Here is a 26,421-nt window from a genome sequence, read left to right on the forward strand (position 1 = left end):
AGATCTGGGTTGGGAAGATACCCTTGAGAAGGAAATGGCAACGCACTCCAGCATTCTTGCCTAGAGAATCCCATGGACAGAGAAGCCTGATGGCTACAGTCCAAAGGACTGCAAAGAGTTAGACACAACTGAGCAACTAACACTTTCACTTGCATTCTTATTCTCTAGACTACTAAGCTATTTGTCTAATTCAACTCTTGAAAGTCTATTATACTGCAGTGTAACACAGTACTTCAAAATGATTGTCTTAATATACTTTTACAACAGAGATTGCCTATGTTTGCAGTATCTATTTTTACCTTCTTTACTAATAGTACCTCACTTAACTGAAAGAACAAAGTAGTTACAGCTAAGGCTAGTTATGCATGGTTCTGGCCAATGAGATGCAACTGATAATAACTGAGCAGGAGTTCCAGGAGAAAGCTTTGAGGAGGCTGACTGAGCAGGCTCAAATCCTGTGCCCTTCTTCACTCACCAGACATTCAGACACAATGAGCAGCTACCACAAGAGCACGAGGGTAAGTATGTCATAGTGAAGGTGGCAAAAGTAACTGCTAGCAGCGCATGTCTCTGATGGCACCACATAAGCAACATGGCCCTAGACCACCTGCCTCGAATTTGTAATGAAAACTAAACAATTTGTTTGCCATTTGTGGTAAGGTCTCTACTACTGACTCCCTTGCCTTACGCAAAAGGCAAAGAATAAAAGGAAAGATATACTGATTTGAAGACAGAGTTGGAAAGAACAGCAAGGAGAGATAAGAAAGCCTTCCTCAGTGATCAATGTAAAGAAACAGAGGAAAACAATAGAATGGGAAAGTCTAGAGATCTCTTGAAGAAAATTAAAGACACCAAGGGAATATTTCAAGCAAAATGGGCACAATAAAGGACAGAAATGGCATGGACCTAACAGAAGCACAAGCTATTAAGAGGAGGTGGCAAGAATACACGTGAAAACTATACAAAATAGATCTTCACAACCCAGATAACTATGATGATGTGATCACTCACCTAGAGTTAGACATCCTGGAATGTGAGGTCAAGTGGGCCTTAGAAAGCATCACTACGAACAAAGCTAGTGGAGGTCATGGAATCCCAGTTGAGCTATTTCAAATCCTGAAAGATGATGCTGTGAAAGTGCTGCACTCAATATGCCAGAAAATTTGGAAAACTCAGCAGTGGCCACAGGACTGGGAGAGGTCTGTTTTGATTCCAATCCCAAAGAAAGGCAATGCCAAAGAATGCTCAAGCTACCACACAATTGAACTCATGTCACACGCGAGCAAAGTAATGCTCAAAATTCTCCAAGCCAGGCTTCAACAGTACATCAACTGTGAACTTCCAGATGTTCAAGCTGGATTTAGAAAAGGCAGAGGAACCAGAAATCAAATTACCAACATCCATTGGGTCATCAAAAAAGCAAGAGAGTTCCAGAAAAACATCTATTTCTACTTTATTGACTATGCCAAAGCCTTTGACTGTGTGGATTACAATAAACTGTGGAAAATTCTGAAAGAGATGGGAATACCAGACCACCTGACATACCTCCTGAGAAATCAACAAGCAACATTTAGAACTGAACATGGAACAACAGACTATTTCCAAATCTGGAAAGCAGTACATCAAGGCTGTATACTGTCACCCTGCTTATTTAACTTATATGCACAGTACATCATGAGAAATGCTGACCTGGATGAAGCACAAGCTGGAATCTCAAGATTTCTGGGAGAAATATCAAAACCTCAGATATGCGGATGACACCACCCTTATGGCAGAAAGTGAGGAAGAACTAAAGAGCCTCTTGATGAAAGTGAAAGAGGAGAGTGAAAAAGTTGGCTTAAAACTCAACATTCAGAAAACTAAGATCATGGCATCCAGATGGGAAAACAGTGGAAACAATGGGAGACTTTATTTTGGGGGGCTCCACAATCACTGCACATGGTGACTGCAGCCATGAAATTAAAAGACGCTTCCTCCTTGGAAGGAAAGTTATGACCAACCTAGACAGCATATTAACAAGCAGAGACATTACTTTGTCCACAAAGGTCGTCTAGTCAAGGCTATGGTGTTTCCAGTAGTCATGTATGGATGTGAGAGTTGGACTATAAAGAAAGCTGAGTGTTGAAGAATTGATCCTTTTGAACTGTGGTGTTGGAGAAGACTCTTGAGAATCCCTTGGACTGCAAGGAGATCCAACCAGTCCATCCTAAAGGAAATCAGTCCTGAATATTCTTTGGAAGGACTGAAGCTGAAGCTGAAACTCCAATACTTTGGCTACCTGATGTGCAGAACTGACGCATTGGAAAAGACCCTGATGCTGAGAAAGACTGAAGCCAGGAGGAGAAGGGGACAACCGAGGATGAGACGGTAGGATGGCATCACCGACTCAATAGACGTGAGTTTGAGTAAGCTCTGGGATTCAGTGATGGACAGGGAAGCCTGGCATGCTGCAGTCCATGGGGTTGCAAAGAGTCAGACATGACTGAGCAACTGAACTGAACTGAACTACTACTGACAGTAAAATAATGTCTAATACATTTCCTCCTTGGTAAGCAAATGCACAGGTCCCCAACTTGTCCCATTCTCTGGTGGATCTAAGAACCAAATATCATTATCAGAGTCTGTGATGTTAATGTGATCCCACTAAAGAAGTAGTTAAGCCACTTAGTTTTTGAAAGGTACCAAAGTGTGGGCAGGGCTTGAGCCTCTTTACAACTATTAATGTCAGGCAAATTACAATTAACATAAAGAATATATCTGTTTCTCCCTATTCCTACAGGACTTTATCTACTTTTTCCTCTGTTTCTTCTAGCTGTTTTTTCCACCTTACTTCATTTCTTCCTCAATGCTGCTTCGCACTTAAAGCAAGCTTAGATTTAGCACACTCGAATAACACCTGGCAGAGGGCTCAAATAACATCCTTTTGTTCTTCATGAAGAAAAACAACTTAAGGTATTACCAATCGTCTCATTTTCATTCCTCTTAGTGAAAAAAATCTAGATCATATACATAAGCTCAACATTATTCCTTCAATGAAAAAGAAAATACTAACAATTTGCCAGAATATTAAACTACATTTTCTCATTTAGAACATACGAAAAATAATTTTTTAAAAAATTAAATGTATAAACCTAGAAACAGATAAAATCATTATATAATTTTAGTGATATCTCTTTTTAAAAAAAAATCCTATTTTATTTAGAACATAATTAGAATCATACTCCTGGGACTCATGACTCTAACTGTCCCAGTGACCCCAAAAACCCACAGACAGGTGATGATTTATTTTGAGAAACCAGTGCTAAGAAGCTGGCAAGGGCAAGCAACTACCCAAACTCCATCTCAGCCAGACTTGTCACCCTTTTCCCCCTCAGGGATGGAACTCTATGTGGGACTCATGTGTGTGTCTATCAATTTAGCACTTCCACAGCCAAAACTGCTTTTTCCCCACAGTGATCCCACCTAACCCTCTCATGTGCAAGACAGGCACTTTGAGTCAGCAGTCATATACTCTGAGGTCAGCCGGCAAATCAGCTTAATCTTCTTCTATCAACAATTCTCTAACAATACTCTTCTGAAAACACAGCTTCCAGAACTGATGGAACATTCTACATGCAATGTGACAAAATGAATAGAAGTACTATTACACACACACACACACCCCCACCCACCCACCCACCCCTGGTCTAGATGGCATAACTTGAGATCATCAGGCTAAGACTTCATTCACTAAAGATCAGCCATAATATGCTGATAGTGAGTTCTTATTAAATAGAAGCTTTAACATAGAATGAAAATCTAAAAGTTACAATCCAAGGCCAATAGCTCTCTCTTAGCATAAAAGCATGTCTAGAATGACAGTATTTTCCCTTGGATGTGAAAATTACACATACAGCTAGTGTTTTGGCTTCAAAATATTCCTTATTTCAGGATAAATCATATCCTAACATGATAAAATACAAAATGGAAAGGACACTGGTGACTCAGTTTAAATATTTTACTCAGTTTAAATATTTTATCTAAAATATTTAATATTTTAGAAACCTGGCGCCTTAGAAAAATCTGTTGTCCAACAGCACCATCTGGCGGATGAACGTATTTAAGCCACCCCACTGCAGGTTCGTGACATTGTAAAGAGGCAGTGATCAAGACCATTCCCAAGAAAAAGAAATGCAAAAAGGCAAAATGATTGTAAAATAGTTGTCTGAGGAGGCCTTATAAATAGCTGTGAAAAAAAAGAGAAGTTAAAGGCAAAGGAGAAAAGGAAAGATACCCATCTGAATGCAGAGTTCCAAAGAATAGCAAGTAGAGATAAGAAAGGCTTCCTCAGTGATCAATGCAAAGATAGAGGAAAACAACAGAATGAGAAAGATTAGAGATCGCTTTAAGAAAATCAGTGATACCAAGGGAACATTTTATTCAAAGATGGGCACAATAAAGGACAGAAATGGTATGGACCTAACAGAAGCAGAAGATATTAAGAGGTGGCAAGAATACACAGAACTATACAAAAAAAAGATCTTAATGACCCAGATAACCACAATAGCGTAAATCACTCACCTAGAGCCAGATATCCTGGAGTGCGAAGTCAAGTGAGCCTTAGGAAGCGTCACTACAAACAAAGCTAGTGGAGGTGACAGAATTCCAGCTGAGCTATTTCAAATCCTGAAAGATGATGCTATGAAAGTGCTGCTCTCAATATGCCAGCAAATTTGGAAAACTCAGCGATGGCCACACGACTGGAAAAAGTCAGCTTTCATTCCAATCCCAAAGAAAGGCAATACCAAAGAATATGCAAACTACCACACAATTGAACTCATCTCACACGCTAGCAAATTAATGCTCAAAATTCTCCAAGCAAGGCTTCAATAGTACATGAACCGAGAATTTCCAGATGTTCAAGCTGGATTTAGAAAAGGCAGAGGAACCACAGATCAAATTGCCAACATCAGCTGGATTAACTAAAAAGCAAGAGAGTTCCAAAAAAACATCAATTACTTTATTGACTACACCAAAGCCTTTGACTGTGTGGAGACAAACTGCAGAAAATTCCTCAAGAGATGGGAATACCAGACCACTTGACCTGCCTCTTGAGAAATCTGTATGCAGGTCAAGATGCAACAGCTAGAACTGGACATGGAACCACAGACTGGTTCAAAACTGGGAAAGGAGTACATCAAGGCTGTATATTGTCACCCTCCTTATATAACTTATATGCAGAGTACATCATGCAAAATGCCGTGCTGGATGAAGCACAAGCTGGAATCAAAATTGCCAGGAGAAATATCAATAACCTCAGATACGCAGATGATACTACCCTTATGGCAGAAAGTTGAAGAACTAAAGAGCCTCTTGATGAAAGTCAAAGAGGAGAGTGAAAAAGTTGGCTTAAAACTCAACATTCAAAAAACCAAGATCATGGCATCCAGTCCCAACACTTCATGGCAACAGATGGGATAACAGTGGAAACAGTGACAGACTTTCTTTTCTTAGGCTCCAGAATCACTGGAGATGGTGACCTGCAGCCATGAAATTAAAAGACGCTTCCTCCTTGGAAGGAAAGTTATGACCAACCTAGACAGCATATTAACAAGCAGAGACATTACTTTGTCCACAAAGGTCATCTAGTCAAGGCTATGGTGTTTCCAGTAGTCATGTATGGATGTGAGAGTTGGACTATAAAGAAAGCTGAGCATTGAAGAATTGATCGTTTTGAACCGTGGTGTTGGAGAAGACTCTTGAGAATCCCTTGGACTGCAAGGAGATCCAACCAGTCCATCCTAAAGGAAATCAGTCCTGAATATTCATTGGAAGGACTGAAGCTGAAGCTGAAACTCCAATACTTTGGCCACCTGATATGAAGAACTGACTCACTGGAAAAGACCCTGATGCTGGGAAAGATTGAAGCCAGGAGGAGAAGGGGATGACAGAGGATGAGATGGTTGGACGGCATCATGGACTCAACGGACATGAGTTTGAGCAAGCTCCAGGATTTGGTGATGGACAAGGAAGCCTGGCGTGCTGCAGTCCATGGGGTTGCAAAGAGTTGGACATGATTGAGCAAATGAACTGAACTGAACTGCGGGAAGATAAGAGAGTCATCTGCAAGGTTAAATGCCAGTAATACTAAAATCTTAGTATAAAAAGATTCCTATGCTTTCAGCCAGTGGATTTCTTCTAAAGGGGTTCTTGACAAAATTCTAATATAAAAGAAATCTAGAACTCAAAAAATTCCTTATCTAAGACTTCGATTTCACCTTCTTGAAGAAATGTTACTTAAAGCAAACATGTTTAAGCTGAGAGGAACCTCAGAGAGCTGTTAATTCAATCCTTTCCCTTTATAGACTCTAAGGCAACAACTGTTTTCCTGAAAGTCACAGCTAGGGATGGCAGACATGAATTATTATATACGTAAATAGGCCAAATATTCTATGCTATTTAATACAGCTTTCTGTTTTTCTGTGGAGAAAGGCAGGAAATGAGGCAGTGTTGGTGGCAAAGTGCCTCTGTTAGCAGTGGGTTAACAGAGGTTAAAGTGCCTCATGGGTTAGTGATGATCTGGTCACCCCTCAGTGCATCACGGGCCAACCCTACCCTAACCGTAGGAACTGTCATACCCTCCTTGCTCTGCGGCCCCCACCGTCCTTCTCCACCTTAGATTTATCTGCTTCCCCTGTTCAAGAAAATCATCCTACCAATAAAAATGAGAGATACAATAAATGTTAAATCATCCCGTTGAAGAACATCTGTAATCATGGCAAAGCATTCACTATGTGCTAAAGTGAGAGGGAGAAGAGACAAAACCAAACTGTGTTCATCACGATACCACACCTGTTCAAAAAAATAAAACTACTGAGCACTAAACAGAGAAAAAGCATTGGAAGGGAAGACACTGAACTCTTTTGACAGTTCTGGTTTCTGAATGCCAGGATTATGAGTGATTTCCATTTTCTCTGTCATTTAATGCTTTTCATCATTTTTATAATACTTGTATTAACAAAAGTAATTTTTACCTAAAAAAGTTATGCATTTATAATCATAGACTATAAAGAAAAAAAAAAAGGGAAACTAGAAAGAGTACATATACACACATCCATCTATCCAATACATCTGTAGCAAAAAAAAAGAAAAAATTCCCTAGCTCTCATGAAGAAAAAGCAGTAAAAGATGTAATTTTTTGTCTTTTTAAGGTTTGTCACTGTATTTTTCAAACAGCTTTGAATTTTCTATCAATTATCTATTAATAAATACATGGGTGATAAAAGTAATAGACTAGCAAATTAATATGAAAGGAGAATCTTACAAACACAGTTTAAAATATTTTATATATCTTAAGATGCAGGAACTTGAGTTTACACCCCAAGCCCATTTTCTGCTTAAAAAATTTTGCCAGAGATCTATGTCAGAATTTATGGCTTGATGCTCCCCCAAATAACTCCATGACTTCTTGTTGGAGAACCACTGTCTCGTAATGTAATTAGGTCTCTGAGGTTCATATCAGGGACACAGTGACCTGAAGGTCTATAAACAAGAACGGAAAACTGTTAGCTTGCCTCAAGATGCCTGCATCATTTACATAGAGTGAGATAAGAGAAGGAATCTCCTGCTGAATATCTTACAGCAGAGGTTTTCACAATGTTGCCCAAAGGCCACTGGGTCTGTGGCATCAAAGCCACTATCACAACTATACCAAGACACTATTCTCCTTTTTCACTCTCATTCTCCCATGTGTGTAAGGTAGAGTGTGCAGAATGCTACATGATATCACAACAGATTAAATGCAAAAAGCAGATACAAGATTCTGGAAAGGGGTTTCTATTTAAGCTAGACATTAGTGAGAATTGCATGGAGCCTGGCAATTAGAGGAGCCTGGCAAGCTACACAGTCCATGGGCCACAAAGAGGACAGTCACTTAGATATGACTAAGTGACTAGCAACCCTGAGACACTAGTGACTTAAAAAACCCATTAAAAAATGCCACTTCTCTCACTGAATTCTGTGTTTAGGAAAATATAATCATTTTTTTAAAAAATATGAATATTACATAACAATTATTTTTAATGATTTAAATATTTTGAAACCTGAGTCTGAGTGAACTCCGGGAGTTGGTGATGGACAGGGAGGCCTGGCGTGCTGCAATTCATGGGGTCGCAAAGAGTCGGACATGACTGAGCGACTGAACTGAACTGAACTGAAACCTTCTCAGTTTTAATTTCTAATACAATAAACAAGGATAGATATAACCCACATAAACAACAGCTCTTTGAAGTCCATAATAAATTATTAAAAGTATAAATAAGTGCTGAAAAGGCCAAAATTTGAGAACTACTATCTCAGTTGGTTCAGAAAAACACCCACTGGGGATCATGACCACTCTGGGGTCAAGATCACTCTGACCCCACCCTCCTCCCTCCTTCCTAAAAGCACTCTCCAAGCCTCTTGCCATGACCAGTTCCTCTTGTAAGCCATTATATGATCACACTTTCTAAGGCATGATTCTGATCCTACCCCTTCCCTATTAAATAATCTCAAACCGTTCTTCAAGATGTAGAGAGTGATAACCAAAAAATTTCAGAAAACTCCATGATCTGGCCTTAGGCTATTTTACCAATGTCATGTACACATCAACCCTACTATTATTTAGGTGCATTCTTGGAAGCAGATGTTACAAGAGAATCTATGAGAAATGATCCCTGCCATCACTGGACTCAGAGTTTATGTGAAACAAAGAGAAATAAGGCAAGTATTCTTCATTTTCTGTCCTCATTTTCCAAATATCTGCTGTAGTAATGTATTTTTTTACCCTAAATTCACTGACCAAATCAAAAACTCTATAATGACCTGTGAACATCCACCAGCAGAAAGCTTTCAGTTGCATGCAAATCTATGTAAGGTAACAAAGACGGCAATTCAGTTATATCTCAGTTCTTGTCCTTAAAGGCTTATGCTTTGTGCCCAGCATAAATGTACTGGGCATCACTGCTACCATCTTCCAAGCACTATTGGTGAAAATGTGTTCTTCAAATGTGGAAAAACCTGAGAAGAAAGTGAGCATAGAGAAAGCTGAAGCTGATGGCACACAGTATTGGAGGGCAGTGCATAAGACGTGATCTCAGCATGTCCACACCTCACAACACAGCAAAGTTGCTCCTGGGAAGCTGAATTGTGTTACTTGAACCAACACCATACATAAAAAACTAGAGAAACTCCCTGTGCAGTAGACTGATAAGTCATTCTCAGTGTAGGAGACCACTGAGTACCAGGCTGGTACAGGAGATGACAGACACCTTCAATGATATGATGCTCAGTGGCTCAGTCGTGTTCGACTGTTTGTGACCCCCATGGACTGTAGCCCGCCAGGCTCCTCTGTCCATGGGATTTCCCAAGCAAGAATACTGGAGTGGGTTTCCATTCCTCCTCCAGGGGATTGTCCTGACCCAGGGATCGAACCCACATCACGGGCGAATTCTTTACCACTGAGCCACCGGGGAAGCCCAAGGCAGTTGCAAAGTGAAGGAACATAATGTCAGCAAAGCAGATGAGTTTCAAAGCAAGACTGGGAGAACAGTGATAAAACAGTGCAAGCTGTGGGTCACGGGTGAAGTGGCCTCCCCTCACAGTGAGATGTGCTATCTTCCTCCAATGAACTGCTGAAAACTATCATCAAAGACAGTTCCCCACAAGGGAAACAGTCAATTATAATGCCATGTCATCCCACAGGGTTAGTCAAAAGAAAGAAGTACCTAGACATTAAGCTTCCAAAGAAGGCTAAACTCCTGTGAGACAGGAACCTTGCTGGTGAACTACTGTGAAAAACATCATCTCAAAGGGGCCACTGCTGACAGCAATGCCTGTTAGGATATGAATGAAGTATTTAAATCAGAAAGCCCAGATGATGGAGGAGACAGGTGAGGCTTAGGGAAGGAAGTGTCTATCACCACTCAACCAAGGGAAAATCCTGCAAAGAAGACGGTTTTGAAAACAGATTAATACTATTTGAGATTCTTCTAGTGTTATCAAGAAGATACTAGCCAGCTTAAGGAAAGTACGTGGAACTTCATTTTTAAACCTTGATTTAAAGATCAATGATCATCAATAAGAGAATCATCACTGTACATATGATAGATAATGTTAGAAATGCAGCCCAAATGAGCACAGAACACAAGCCTGAATGACTTACTGTCACTGTACTAATGTTAGTGAAAAATGTTAATGCCTAGTCTTAGCCCTCACAAACAGAACAAAGAGATGCACTCTGTCTTCAAACATCTGTGGAAGTATGGCTATTGGCTATCCCAGAAATATTATACCTTCTTTTTTTCCCTTAAGATATGGGTTTATTTTAATGTCCCTTAGTCAAGCTGAATCATCCCACATAGTTACAGCACCTTTTTCTCCCTGTTCATCTTTTCTCTTTATCTGTTGTTTTTGTGTTTGTTTGGTGAAGTAACTCCCATGTTTCTATAAACAGAGAACTAATTTTTTTTAATGAACAGTGTACAAAGGTTAATTAAAACTTTTTCTTTTTCCTTCCATGCTGCACAGTTTGCAGGATCTTAGTTCCCAACCAGGGATAGCACACAGACCTGTGTCAGTGAAAGCACGGAGTCCTAACCACTGGACCACCAGGGAATTTCCTAATTAAAACTTTCTTTATCAGTATACCAGTCCTTAGTAAAATATAACCAAAATAAGAGTTTCAGATCTTGGGACTCTTATGTTTGTTACTGTTTCCAAGGACTCATCAAACGCCACCCAAAAACACAGGTGGTTCTATTTCTAAGTTCAGGAACTTCTTTACTTACAGAAGGTCCCAGACATTACCAAATTTCATTTCAGATTCTTAACATAATCAATATAAATATAGTCATAGTCAAGATATCAACATAGTCATAACTAAAAACATTCAGAATTTTACCTATATCTTAAAAAAGTTTTGAGAATCCTTCCCCAAAAGCAAATAATTTGTGCCTCTGTATTAGGAGTTGGCAAACCTTTTCTGCAAAGGACTTAGCTTTTATGGGCCATACAATCTGTCACAATGACTCAACTCTCCCACTGTAGTGCAAAAAAGCCATATATAATATGTAGATGGACAATAAGGCTATGCTCCAATAAAACTTCATTTACAAAGACAAGCAAGGCTTTGCATCATACATTCAAAGACTGGGCTTTGTCATGTCATGCCTTTGATAGGCTTGGCATTCTGGTTTAAAAAGTAGTAACAGGAGGGAGGAGGGTTCAGGATGGGGAACACATGTATACCTGTGGCGGATTCATTTCGATATTTGGCAAAACTAATACAATTTTGTAAAGTTTAAAAATAAAATTAAATTAAAAAAAAAAGAAAAGAAAAACTAAAACATAAAAATAAATAAATAAATAAGGAAAAAAAAAAGGTAGTAACTACCTTAAGGGCTTCCCTGGTGGCTCAGTGGTAAAAGAATCCACCTGCCAATGCAGGAGATAAGGACTTGATCCCTGGATCAGGAAGATCCCCTGAAGAAGGAAATGGCAACCCACTCTAGTAATCTTGCCTAGGAAACCCCATGGACAGAGGAGCCTGGCGGGCTACAGTCCATGGGGTCACAAGAGTCAGACATGACTGAGCAACTAAACAACAGCAACTTCCTTACATCATGCTACTGTTACTGCTGCCAGAGGCCACTGCCCATGGTGCTGAGATTTTTAAGTATATCCTAAGGAAATCAAGCTCTGAAAACATCAGTCGAATGAAAGAGGGACCAAGACTTCTCCCCTGGAATCTCCAGACCCTAGTCCCTTTACTATAAGACTGATGGTCCTCAACCAGTCCTTTACGAACACCCTCACCCCTAATTCCTATGTTGTACCCACAACTGGATCAACACTACAATGGCACCCCTTTCTGTCCCTTAACAGACTTCCTTGGTGCTACAAGATAAATATCCGAGCAGGAGGGGCCCCTACAATCCATCTCCCACCAGGCTGATCTTCTCTCTCAGATCCCACAGCCACTATTCCAGGTCTGCCTCACTCTCCTTAAGCCCAAGCTCACCAAAAAGCCTTCAAATTCAGTTTTTAAAAAAAGAAAGAGGGGAGAGACAAATTATTAAGTGCAATCTTATCCTCCAATTTATCTAGTTTCTGTCCCATTCTTCTCTCCTCTCCCTCTACCTGTCTTGAACTTGCTCATCTAGAGCAAGCTCATCTCTCCTACAAAAAAAAATCTTCCTTCTACACCAAGCTACTCAAAGTGCCTCTCTGGGCTCCCTGGAACCCCACACCTGTCCCCCAAGTCTGTGAATTACCTGAGAACCAGGATCCTTATTCACCTGGGCACCCTGCACAAACTGTTTCTCTTACCTTCCCCACACCCTCTCTAGGAACTCCTATCCCCACCAATAGAAGGTTATGAATTTTGAATCCTTCTTTTAACATGAAAAGGAGTAGCCATAACTAGAAATTAGGCAGGAAAGTGAACTACAATTTGATGACTATGCTGCTGCTGCTAAGTCGCTTCAGTCGTGTCCGACTCTGTGCGATCCCATAGACGGCAGCCCACCAGGCTTCCTGTCCCTGGGATTCTCCAGGCAAGAACACTGGAGTGGGTTGCCATTTCCTTCTCCAATGCATGAAAGTGAAAAGTGAAAGTGAAGTCGCTCAGTCGTGTCCGACTCTTAGCGACCCCATGGACTACAGCCTACCAGGCTCCTCCGTCCATGGGATTTTCTAGGCAAAAGTACTGGAGTGGGGTGCCATTGCCTTCTCCATTGATGACTATAATCCCTTTCAAAATAATGCCATGAACCATAACAAACCAACATCCAATACAATTTAAATATTGAACTGCACAGTTAAACAATGCAAAGATATAACAGGAAAGAGCAAAACAACACACAAGCTTTTTCCAATGCACATTCATTGCAATGACTTCAAATGTTCCTGACACAAGTTATTATTACACTCACTCTTCATTACTCTCTTTAATGCACTCTTTCTCTTGTTGCTCTCCATCTACCTCAAGGGGGCAAATACAAGTTACTCTTCATTTGCTTGAATTTAGTTGTCTTGAGTGTGATTGGTTTTGTTTACCAGTACCAGTGCACAACATCTCTCATGTCTTTCTTTATGCTACAAAAGCACTGAAAATGTCAGCTCAGTTCTGGAGTTACTAAATGCCCCTATGGAAATTCCATAAAATACTATGCCTTGTAGGTCCTACCAAAATGACAGATTTCTGGCTCCAAAACTTGTAAATAATGAGGGTGCTTTAAAAACTGCATGTTTACAAACCAGTGAATTTTGTTCATCGAATTTTAATAACTAAAGTTACTCAAATCTGAAGTCTAAAGTCAATGTTCCCTTGAAGCAATGCCATTGTGTAACTGGTTTTCAAACACAAGCAGTAAATTAATAAGCACTACAAAACTAAACCCATCAGCCTCATCTGTGCTGTCAACAATTATATTATTTTACTATCAAATATGAAAAGCTAGTTCAGGGCAGCTTTATGTCAACTGTTCTGAAAATCATATGCTGTTTCTACTCCATAATTATATTTGCAAAAAAGGAACAAAGAGCTCAATGACCCCAAGGTGTGGTTAGAAAAAAATCTTGACTAAGTTTTATTTTTGAGCCTTAAGAAACGCAACCTCTCAGCCCAAAATCCAGATGATTCCTCAGCTGCCTTCCTTTCAGAAACCTGAAAACTTGCCAGGATACCAGAGGGAAGAAACCACAGAGAAGACACAAAATAAACCATGAGCTCAGGGGACATTCGTAGGTGACACAGACCTAGCTTTACACATTTCCACAACTGTGAGACTGACTCTACGTAATCACTTCCTTAAAACTGGTGTGGAGAAGAGGCAGCCTACCAGCCTCATAACTTTGAGAAAACACTAACTTTTCTGGGCCTCAACTGAAAATACCAACAGTATTCGCTTGGCCTCACCCATTTCAAGATGCCATCTTCTGTAAGGAAGATTTAGGACTAATGGCACCCATTTTCTTAAATGTAAGTAAACAAAACATGCAAACTTAAAAGAGATTTGTCGCTATTAAAGAATAAATCAATAAGAATATACTTGGAGTACAAATGAATCACTTTGCTATACAGCAGAATTTAACACAACATTGTAAATCAAATATACTTCAATTTTTTAAAAGGAAGGAAAAAGAACATACGTGGAATTGAAATACCAAAAAACATAGCAAAGACTTAATATAAGGTACAATCTGAAACCGCTGGAGCTAGAATGCACTGAAATGATCCTCTGGAGAGCAATACTGAAAATGCTTCTAAAGCAAAGCACCTCAGCCTTTGAGGTGGGGAAACACAAACACACATGCAAGCATATATATACACTAACGTAAAAGGCCAAAAGGAAACCACCGAGGTTATGCTTGTTTGGTAAGCTTATAAGTAATCTTTTCTTCATTTTTTTCTCTATTTTTAAATTTTTCTATACAAGTATGTACTAACTTAACAATACATTATCAATATGGAGGTTACTTACACTGGTGAAAATCCAAAAGGGGGAAAGAGAAAGAATGTTTTCCCTTTTTTAACTTGTAATATTCCAAACATACATATTTTAAACATCATGTATCCATCATCTAGCTTCATTTGCCAATACTTGGCCAATCTTCACTCAACTATATCCATTCCACTTTATGTCCTGAGATATTTTAAAAACAAATTCCAGAACACATGTTATTTTACCTATATATTTTTCAGTGTATAGTCTCAATTTATAAGGAAAACATATGTGTCTATGTGCATGTGTATATATATATCTAGGTATACATATTAATGTAAGTGTGTGTGTGTGTGTGTGTGTGTGTGTGTGTGTGTGTTTGCAGAAACCTGCAAACTTGCCAGGATGCCACAGGGAAGAAGCCACAGAGAAGACACAAAATAAAAACATATATAAAAACATATACAAAATAAAAAAACATATATATAAATAAAAACATATACAAAAAGTATATTCTTTCCCTACTTTTAAAAAATTGAAGTATATTTGATTTACAATGTTGTGTTAAATTCTGCTGTATAGAAAAGTGATTCATTTGTATTCCAAGTATATTCTTATTGATTTATTCTTTAGTAAAGACAAAGCCACCATGCCATCATCACATTGAATAGGACATCAGTAATTTCACAGTATCACCTAATACCCAGCCCATTTGCAAAAATAACAATGGTTTTTTCGGACTTCCTTGGTGGCACAGTGGACAAGAGTCTGCCTGCCAATGCAGGGAACATGAGTTTGATCCCTGGCTGGAAAGATTCACCCGGCGCGAAGCAACTAAGCCCATGCATCACAACTTCTAAGGCTGCGCTGGTAGAGCCTGCGAGTCACAACTACTGAAGCCTGCATGCTCTGGGGCCCACGAGCACAACTACTGAGCCAGCGCGCTCCAACTACTGAAGCCTATCTGCTTAGAGCCTGTGCTCTGCAAAGGAGAAGCCACCACAATGAGAAGCCCATGCACCACAACTAGAGAGTAGCCCCCACTCTGCAACTAGAGAAAGCCTGCATGCGGCAATGGAGACCCAGCACAGCCAAAAATATACTACTTTTTTAAAACATAAAGGGAAATTCTTGACTGGATCCTTCATATGGGGGAAAAAAGTAGTTTATAAAGAACATTACTGGGAAACTTAGGAATCTATGAACATAGTCTCTATATGAGATACTATTATATAAATGTTGAAAGTCACTCAGTCATGTCTGACTCTTTGCAACCCCATGGAGCATACAGTCCATGGAATTCTCCAGGCCAGAATACTGGAGTGAGTGGCCCTTCCCTTCTCCAGGGGATCTTCCCAACCCAGGGATGAAACCTAGGTCTCCCACATTGCAGGCAGATTCTTACCAGCTGAGCCACAAGGGAAGCCCAATATAAATCTTAAATTGCCTTATAACTGAAAGATTCATGCTGAAATAATTAAAGGTGAACTGTCATGATGTTTGTAACTCACTCTCAAATGTTACAGCAAAGGGACAGAGAGACAGAAACAAAGATAGAGTGACAGAGAAACAAAAAGCAAATGCAGCAAAATTAACCACTCGTGAATCCACGTAAAAGCATCAAGTGTTCACTGCATTACTTCAACTTTTTGGTAGGCAAGAAATTTTTCAAAATAAAGCAATGGAAAATGTAAAAAAGGTTTCAAAAGGAAAAAAATTTAATAGGATTTTAAGTATTGGGGGAGGCAAGAAGGGTAACATTATATCAAGCAGATTATGTTCTCATGAAAAATAACTGGAAAGACTGCAATGTGTATTTAAAAACAATTCCTCACAATTTGGGGGCAGTAAAAAAAAAAAGAGAATATAAGTATGTTACAGGAAAGTAAATTAAAGTAAAGTCACTCAGTCGTGTCCGACTCTTTGCGACCCCATGAACTATAGCCTACCAAGCTCCTCTGTCTGGGATTTTCCAGGTGAGAGTACTGGAATGGGGTGCCATTTCCTTCTCCAGGGGATCTTCCCAACCCAGGGATAGAACCTGGGTCTCCAGCATTGCAGACAGATACTTTACCATCTGAGCCACAACACATATTAATACTACTTTTTTTCTTAAGGTGGTACTATTATGAATAATATTTCCTGTTTCCCAAGTATTTTTATAATGTACTTTTGCTTTTAAAAATTTTGAGTGTAATTTAAAGACTAACTGGATAACTACATACTATTTTACTGTTGAACAGTCTCAGGTATTTGTACAATTAGCTGGTTTCAATTTAAAATGCAGCAGCAGTAGCAATCACACTGATGTCTTTATTTCCTCTTGTCCTATGAGGAGTTATGGATCACACAAAGCACAACAAATAACTGCTTCTCAACCACCCGAAACGGTAACAAAAAGAGTAACATGAAATGACACCTTATGAGACCCACTGTAATGGAAATATACCTCATCATATATGCTCCCATTAATGTCTGCACCGTAAATGGGCGCCACAAAGGTTAAGTTCTTCCAGTACTTGCGCTCCAAATCTTCATAATCCAAGTATCTTGGGGTGCAGTACCTGGAAAAGGGAGAGGAAACAAAGCACAAACAGTAAAGACAATTTTAAGGTTTTCCCTACCCATCACCTTCTAAACAAAATTCTATCAAAATGAAAATACTGCATCCTCATGCTGTCAAATCTAACAAGTATATATGTAAATGTATTTATCATAGATCTCTCAAAGCTCTCCTAAATAATTCTATATAAAAACTTTTTTTTGACTAAAAAATACACTTCCATGAAAGTACCAACAACAGAAGCAAAAAGTTAGTTAAAACTCATTATTTTATCCTTCAAAACATTTTATAAACTCTTTAACCAATTATACTATACTTGAACAATCTAAAATGTATGAAGTACAGATTCCACTAAAATTTAGTGTAAATGAAATAAGCTATTTAATACTTGAAGGATGACTCTGGAAAGAAAAATTAGGAAAAAAAAAAGAATGACTCTGAAAATGGGCACTAGAAGATGGAGAACAGAATACAATAAACAGTTTATAAGAAATTGGATAAAATTGCTTCTGTAATCTTGTTTTGGCATTGAACTTTTTATAAGAGTTCTTACAGAGTATGAAAGCAAACCAATCCAGTCTATGATTAAAGTTTTACATTCTCAATTGAGATCTGAAACAACAACAACAACAAAAAAAAACTCAAGATAAACTTGAATTAACTATCAAATGTTTAATTCCTTGGGAATAGCAATTATGCTCTATAACAGGAACTTCCTATAGAATAAAAGCTTCTTCAACTACCATCAAGTGCTTACTATGTCAAATACAGGTTGTTTTTTTTAAGATCATCCAAAGGACTCAATGTAATGCATACCCATCCAGGGAATTTAGACAATGATGTTTTTAGGTTGGATAGTGATTGGTTTGGTGGGGAAGTGGTGTTTCTAGATTAATGTTTTGATCTAAGACCTTAACTACCATATCAAAAAAAATTTTTAAGGTAATTTAATAATAATAACTGTACAGTTTCTAAATATATCCACAAATTCTTTGATACATCTCCCTTCAAGATATACAGCTTAATTCTCCTCCCCTTAAATATGGGCTGCACTTGGCATATAACAAATAGAACATGGCAGAAATGATAGTCAACAAACAGGTAATGAAAAGACAGTTTGTTTTCCATCTTGGTAACTTCTGGATCACTTGCTTCGGAAGAAGTTAGATGCCACACAACACAAGGAATAGCTCTTGCAGCAAGGAACTCAGGACTCCAGCCAACAGCCACATAAGGGAAGGAATCTTGGAAGAAAATCCTCTAGACACAGTCAAGTCTTCAGGTCACAGCAACCCCACCCAACATGACTATAAATAACCTCATGCAAGGTCCTGAACCACAGCCACCCTGCTAAGCCACTCTTAGCCTCCTGACCTTTAGAAACTGAGATGTTAAATGTTCACTGATCTAAGATACTAAGGTTTGGGGTCATTCATTACATAGCAACAGGTGACTAATACAATAATGGTGGCCATTCAAGACATTCAAGGATTTTCCTTTCTTTTTTTTTTTTAAACCATTTATTTGGCTGTGCCCAGCCTTAGTTACAGCATGTAGGATCTATTTCCCTGACCAGGGATTGAACCCAGGCCCCCAGCATTGAGAGCACAGTCTTAGCCATTGGACCACTAGGAAAATCCCCAAGGATTTTCTTTTTAAATTATTCTTCTAATATCTGTAACTTATCATTTAAGACTTAAACATTATCACACACAGAAGAAATTGCCTAACAAAGAGGAGTCAAGCGTAGAAACAAAAACTCAAGGTAAAAGACAGGGACAAAAATCCATTTACAGATACTATGAATGAGATGATAAAATGAGGAACAATTTTTCTAGAAGGCAGACAACCACCTAAAAAACAGAAACAGTTAAATGGGAAATGAAATAGACTATGCAGAAGGCTCCCGCTCTTCACAAGCTTCCATCTCCTTGGTTTCTTACCATATTCATCTACATCTTTGAAAGAAATAAAAACAGCACACTGAATCTACTCACTTGCCACTGTTGGCCAGCTGCCTGAACTCCTTCACTGTCATGGCTTTTTTCTGGATGTTGTATTGAGTGAACAGTCCTGACTGCCCTGTGACCATCTGCTGAATCGGAGCTGGAATAAGCAAGTTGTCAATGTCATCATAGCACTGCCTAGGCTTCCACTCCTTAGGAGGAATCACCTAAAAGTAAAATAATAAAATATTATTTGGAAAACATTCCACATTGTTATTTAGCTCTCATGTTCCAGCAGAATACAAGAATTCCTCATCTTTTCTATGACAAACGTGTAAAAGAACTGTGGAGATTTACATTAAAGGAAATGATTTCACTCTCCCCAACATTTACCTAATGACATGACATTTTTAAACAAAATTTACTGAGTACTCACTATACCAAATACTGAACTTGCATTAATTATTTTTACTTGATATAGTTAACCTATTATCAAGGTAAAATGGAGAGATACACAGAAATAAAATAACTTGCCAAAGTTTAAATGCTGTTTGTATTATCATGAGAAAAATAAGTACTGTGCTTAGTTCAGCTGGTAAAGAATCCACACGCAATGCAGGAGACCCCAGTTTGATTCCTGGATTGGGAAGATCCCCTGAAGAAGGAATAGGCTACCCACTCCACTATTCTTCAGCTTCCCTGGTGACTCAGATGGTAAAGAATCCACCTGCAATGCAGGAGACCTGGGTTTGATCCCTGGGTTGGGAAGATCTGCTGGAGGAGGGCATGGCAACCCACTCCAGTATTCTTGCCTGGATAATCCACATGGCAGGCTGGCAGGCTACAGTCCATGGAGTCGCAAAGAGTCACAATTGAGTGACTAAGCACAGCACAGTAGCAGTGCTTAGTCAAGATCATTTCTTTAAATACCTCTCATCAGTTCAGTTCAGTTCAGTCGCTCAGTCGTGTCCAACTTTTTGCGACCCCATGAATTGCAGCACACCAGGCCTCCCTGTCCATCACCAACTCCCAGAGTTCACTCAGACTCACGTCCATCCAGTCAGTGATGCCATCCAGCCATCTCATCCTCTGGCGTCCCCTTCTCCTCCTGCCCCCAGTCCCTCCCAGAATCAGTCTTTTCCAATGAGTCAACTCTTCGCATGAGGTGACCAAAGGACTGGAGTTTCAGCTTCAGCATTATTCCCTCCAAAGAAATCCCAGGGCTGATCTCCTTCAGAATGGACTGGTTGGGTCTCCTTGCAGTCCAAGGGACTCTCAAGAGTCTTCTCCAACACCACAGTTCAAAAGCATCAATTCTTCGGCGCTCAGCCTTCTTCACAGTCCAACTCTCACATCCATACATGACCACAGGAAAAACCATAGCCTTGACTAGATGACTAAGTAAATACAGCAAATGAGAGTGGAATGCTAGTAAATGTTTAACAACTAACTTTCTGGGGAGATGGGGAAACCCTGATTCATAGCTTTGGCCTATTTCCTTGGTGTAACTACTCCTGCCACAGCAAATTTGAGCTCAGCAATGTGACATCACTGAATATGAGGTTGAAAAGACATGCACTCTCAATTCTCATGTGCCTGTATGAAGCAGCTCAGCACACCATTTTCCCTGAGTATTTAAACACTTAATTACTAACGATGAAAAGAGCATCAACAATAAGACCAAAAATACATATTCCTATGATTAAAAATTAGAAAGAACAAAGTTTTGAATTGAGTAATGGTTTATAGCTTTTATCTACCTTTAGAAGTTGTCTTAATTTTTTAAGACAAAGTTCTTTTAAAAATTCAATTGCAAAATACAGCTAGCACACGTATAGAAAATGCACAATCACAAATATGTATCTCTGTGAGTTATTATAAAACAAACACCAGAGTATCCACTGTCACATGTGAGAAATAGGATACTGCTTGTACCCCCAGAGATCCTGGTACCCTTTTCTACACACATCCCCCTCTTGCTCACAAAGTGTTCACTATCATGGCACTTAGGTATTCATTTCCTTGTTGGGTTTTATAGTTTTATGTCTGTGTATGCAACCCTAACAAGATTTTTAAATGTATAAAAATGTAAGCATACATATACAAATGTGTGTGTGTGTGTGTGTGTGTGTGTACACACACACACACACTCCTTATCTTTTCTATTTTACTCGATATTTTTGTGAGATTCAAACACGATGACCTAGGTTGCTGGAGTTTGTTGGTTTTCATTCCTACTTAGTATGCCTTTGTATGAATATTTATGTTATGAAATAACTATTTCGTGATCACTTGTTTTTTTCTAATTATCGGCAACTGCAAACAATACTGCTATTAATATAGATGCATGCACCTTCTGCAGCATGTGAGCACACAGTTCTCTAAAATACACACCCATGCAGAGATCCTAACAGTGAAATTGCTGTGACACAGGATATGCACAGATCAAATTTAATCATTATTACCAAACTTCTGCCAAAGTGATTGTACCATTTCACAGTCCCACCAGCAATGTGTGAAAAGTCCCTATTGCTCCACATCTTCATTATCACTTTGTAGTGCTGATCTGGTAAACGTGTAATGGTACTCAAGTAGGTATTTGATTAGCATCTTCTGGTAACTAAAGAAATCTCTTCATATATTCATTGACCCTATAGATATCCTTTTTCAAAAAAGTATTTATTTAAGCCTCTTGCCCATTTTACTATTGCATTGTCAGCCCTTTTTTTTTTTATTAATGTATAGAATTCTGCACAGAGTCTGGTTATTCTTGACTGTGTACATTTGCAAGTACCTATATATATACGTGTGTGTGTACATATATCAGATATCTTTTCTTACCCTGAAACTTGCCCTTCAACCTCCTTAACTGTTCCATTCAGTTCATTCACTCAGTTGTGTCCGACTCTGCAACTCCATGGACTGCAGCACACCAGGCCTCTCTGTCCATCACCAACTCCCGGAGCTTACTCAAACTCATGTCCATTGAGTTGGTGATGCCATCCAATCATCTCATCTTCTGTCATCCCCTTTTCCTCCTGCCTTCAATCTTTCCCAGCATCAGGGTCTTTTCCAGTGAGTTGGTTCTTCATATCAGGTGGCCAAAGTATTGGAGTTTCAGTTTCACCATCAGTCCTTCCAATGAATATTCAGGAATGATTTCCTTTAGGATGGACTGGTTGGATCTCCTTGCAGTCCAAGGGACTCTCAAGAGTCTTCTCCAACACCACAGTTCAAAAGCATCAATTCTTCGGCACTCAGCTTTCTTTATAGTCCAACTCTCACATCCATACATGACTACTGGAAAAACCATAGCGTTGACTAGATGGACCTTTGTTGACAAAGTAATGTCTCTGCTTTTTAATATGCTGTCTAGGTTGGTCATAACTTTTCTTCCAAGGAGCAAGTGTCTTTTAATTTCATGGCTGCAGTCACCATGTGCAGTGATTTTGGAGCCCAAGAAAATAAAGTCTGTCACTGTTTCCACTGGTTCCCCATCTATTTGCCATGAAGTGATGGGGCCAGATGCCATGATCTTAGTTTTCTGAATGCTTAGTTTTAAGACAACTTTTTCACTCTCCTCTTTCACCTTCATCAAGAGGCTCTTCTTTAGTTTAGTTCTCCTTAACTGTATCTTTTGATAAATATAAGTTCTTCATTTTAATATGGGCTTGCCTGATAGCTCAGTTGGTAAAGAATCCACCCGCAATGCAAGAGATCCTGGGTCAATTCCTGGGTCAGGAAGATCCATTGGAGAAGGGAGAGGCTACCCACTCCAGTATTCTTGGGCTTCCCTTGTGGCTCAGCTGGTAAAGAATCCACCTGCAATGCAGGAGACCTGGATTCGATCCCTGGATTGGGAAGATTCCCCTAGAGAAGGGAAAGGCTACCCACTCCAATATTCTGGCCTGAAGAATTCCATGGTCTGTATAGTCCATGGGATCACAAAGAGTCATACATTTTAATATAATCCAATTTCTTCATTTTTGCCTTGATCTTCTGTTTAAAAAAATATAATTCCCTAGTTGAGAGAATGCATACATTCTATTTTGTGTTCTAAGAGCTTTAAGATTTTGTCTTTCACATTTGTATCTACACTGCACCTGCAACTGACTTTTGTGAAAGGTTCTGAGTTAGGCTTCATCAGATAAGAAAACCTGGAGTCAGGGAATGTGTGACTTGGCCAATGTTACACAATCGATAAATGGCTTGTTGTTATTGTTCAGTCACGAAGTCAGGTCCGACTCTTTGCGATCCCATGAAGCGCAGCATGCTAGGCTTCTCTGTCCAACACTACCTCCCTGAGTTTGCTCAAACCCACAACCATTGAGTCGGTGATGCCATCCAACAATCTCAAGCTCTGTTGCCCTTCTCCTCTTGCCCTCAATTTTTCCCAGCATCAGGGTCTTTTCCAATGAGTCAGCTCTTCACATCAAGTGGCCAAAGTATCGGAGTTTCAGTTTCACCATCATTCCTTCCAATGAATATTCAAGACTGAGTTCCTTTAGGATGGACTGGTTGGATTTCCTTGCAGTCCAAGGGACTCTCAGGAGTCTTCTACAGCACCACGGTTTAAAAGCATCAATTCTTCAGCGTTCAGCCTTCTTTATGGTCCAACTCTCACATCCATACTTGACTACTGGAAAAACCACAGCTTTGACTACATGGACCTTTGTCTGCAAAGTGATGTCTCTGCTTTTTTGTGTGTGTGTGTGTGTGTCTCTGCTTTTTAATACACTGTCTAGGTTTGTCATAGCTATTCATCCAAAAAGCAAGTGTCTTTTAATTTTGTGGCTGCAGTCACCGCACACATTGATTTTGGAGCCCAAGAAAATGAAATCTGACACTGTTTCCACATTTTCCCCATCCATGTACCATGAAGGGATAAGACTGTGTGCCATGACCTTAGTTTTCTGAATGTTGAGTTGTAAGCCAGCTTTTTCACTCTCCTCTTTCATCTTCATCAAGAGACCCTTTAGTTCCTCTTCACTTTCTGCCAATAAATGAATATTAACTCAAAAAAGAGATTGGGGGATCTTTAAACTCTAAGCTTAATTTAATTTTCATCAGCAATAAGGTAATATTACACATTTGATTTTTCTCTAAGGTATGCTGGTTTAAAATGGCACCAGAGATAATCACACTTTACACTACTAAGAACACATACTCAATATTTTAAGAATGCGGACAACCGTCCCAAACGGATAAACATACTTACACTCTCTTGATCATATTCTGAAAGGGCAAAGGATAATAATGAAGAATTTTATAAATACTAACTTTTTCTTCATCAGAAATGAAAGTGTTTATTCAAAAAAATAAAGCACGTATTTATTCGGGCTCCTGCTTGGAAATATATCTACAATCAAAACCAACATTATATTTAGAGTTAAATATTTTCCAGTGTTGTAAAAAACAGACAGTTGTTCATCCCAAAAACACTGTGTAGCAAATTTTCTTCTCTAAAGTTAAATAACACAATACATTTACAAAAATCTAAATATTATCTTCATAATTATTCTGAGCTTGTATTCATTTACTCCAATTAAAGTTCAAAGTGTTCAGACAGAACTTTAAAAATCAGTAAGTTCAGGCCTATGACAAAAATTTTATTTTTCAACTATAATTTAAAATCTTAACACACCATATTTTCTCACATAGGAAATGGAAGCACAATATATAATACTTAGGACTTTAAAATACTCAAAAGTTAAACTTTTACTTGTAAGGGCTCAAAAGGAAGGAAATCCATTTCTCCTGACGTTTACCTTCCTGATTATATCAAAATAGAAATATATGTTTTATATTAATATTTCCCCAGCCCCAGCTTGGGCCCTATACAAGTAAAAATTATCTAACTGAAATCTGTATTTGCATTACTGATCTTGAACTCTGTTGCCATTACTACCACCAACCAACTGAGAAAGGGGCACGAGGAGGAAGGCAGTGCTTCTCCCATCTTTCTGCACCTATGGACACAGATGGCTATCTGCCACCTCCACACTACTCTTGAAGCTCTCTACTCTAGACGATAACCTCAGGCCCAGGACAGAGTATGTCCATAATACTGCTGTGGAAGAATTTGGCCATTCGTCATGTAATAATGTTTCCTTATAACCTTTCTCCACAAAAACGTACAAGTTTTACATTTAAGGACACTGTCATTTTTCACTTTCCCAATTAGACCAACAACTCTAGGTAGAAAGTTAGGGTATCAAACCTCTCACTCGGGGGGGGGCAGGGGGAACATTAAATAAGTATAAATCTAAAAACTGTTACCAACCAAGGCAGACTGTAATCTGAAGCCAAAGTCACTATTCAACCACTTTGTTCAAACCAATCAAATTGATCTTAATCAAAAATTAAGACCAATTCATTAAATGATGCATTAACAAAGAATTTCACAGATGGCTCTGTTCCCCAGGGCTAGCCCTCAAAACAAATATCAACATTAATGCAGTTTTAATGTATACAATTTCATTTTATTTGGTGCAGTTTTATATATTTGCTATTGCTGCAACTTCCAGAAGAAGGGTGAAACTGAGGTGAAAAAAGTAGGTGAAACTGAGTCTTTGTGACCTGATGTAAAAGATGGCAAGTGACTAAAAAAACCATTCATTGTATTCCTAGTATAAGTAAAAGGAAATTACTGTATATCAAATCACTATCTCCATCTTTGCCAATAAGTCTCACTTGATGAAGAACATCTGGACTCAGGCTGGTGTCTGGTTCAACACTCAGAAAATTAACTGTAGTTCTCATTAACTCCGCTCTGTCAGAGAATGTCCACAGGGGCATAGACATCCTCTCTGTACTCCAGCTCCCTCATGGGGGTAGCTGCCAATTTCTTTTCTAATGTTACTAAACGTGCCCCGGCCATGGGATGTTCACTAATCCCGAGGGAACACAGTAAGGTATACATTTTCAGGGAACAAAGAGGGAGAGCTACAGGACGAAGGGCTGCATTCAGAGTCCAGATAAGAGGACAGCCACCCAGCTCCCTGCTGCCCAAATAAAGCCCAAACCTTGCTAGCTGGTTCATTTTAAGTTTATGATCAAAAATTTTTGTGCCAAATGATTCTGAAATACCATTCTCTTCTCTTCAACTTAAACATGCTTTTCTTCTCCTCAAAGATAACCTGCAAGTGTTAAGGTTCCAAAATTGGGATCTTTGAAAGCTAACCTAATGAAAAGATTAAACTAAGGATAGCATATCTGAGAAATTCACTATAAACTTTTATCTTCTTTTTGTCTGTCTCACCCACCCCTAATCCACTCAGCTTAATATCCCTGAATTTTAAACCTTATCCAGCAGTGACTTGAACTACACAGAAAAAAATAACAGACTGCAAGGCACAGACGCCAGAACAGTCCAACACTACAAACAGCTGCATCCAGATACAGGAGGAGGACTTGAACACCGAGCCCTGCAAGCCTGGAAGTTCGTTCT

General features: G+C 39.1%; 1 protein-coding gene across 8 annotated transcripts in view; it reads right to left on the reverse strand.

Annotated features, from left to right (window-relative positions):
• The window catches only part of KDM4C (lysine demethylase 4C), a 416,591-nt gene that overhangs the window by 356,457 nt on the left and 33,713 nt on the right, over positions 1–26,421 (reverse strand). For all 8 annotated transcript variants that reach the window (XR_009737991.1, XR_009737992.1, XM_061425318.1 and 5 more), the window contains exons 3-4: positions 19,023–19,198; positions 16,912–17,026 (exon numbers count right to left, since the gene is read on the reverse strand). Coding sequence is in view for 6 of the 8 variants with exons in the window: in XM_061425318.1 (XP_061281302.1) it covers positions 16,912–17,026; positions 19,023–19,198 (291 nt within the window). In the remaining 2 variants the exon portion in view is untranslated. The remainder of the gene's footprint in view (positions 1–16,911; positions 17,027–19,022; positions 19,199–26,421) is intronic.

The sequence above is a fragment of the Bos javanicus genome, chromosome 8, assembly GCF_032452875.1.
Source record: "Bos javanicus breed banteng chromosome 8, ARS-OSU_banteng_1.0, whole genome shotgun sequence".
Lineage (NCBI taxonomy): Eukaryota > Metazoa > Chordata > Mammalia > Artiodactyla > Bovidae > Bos > Bos javanicus.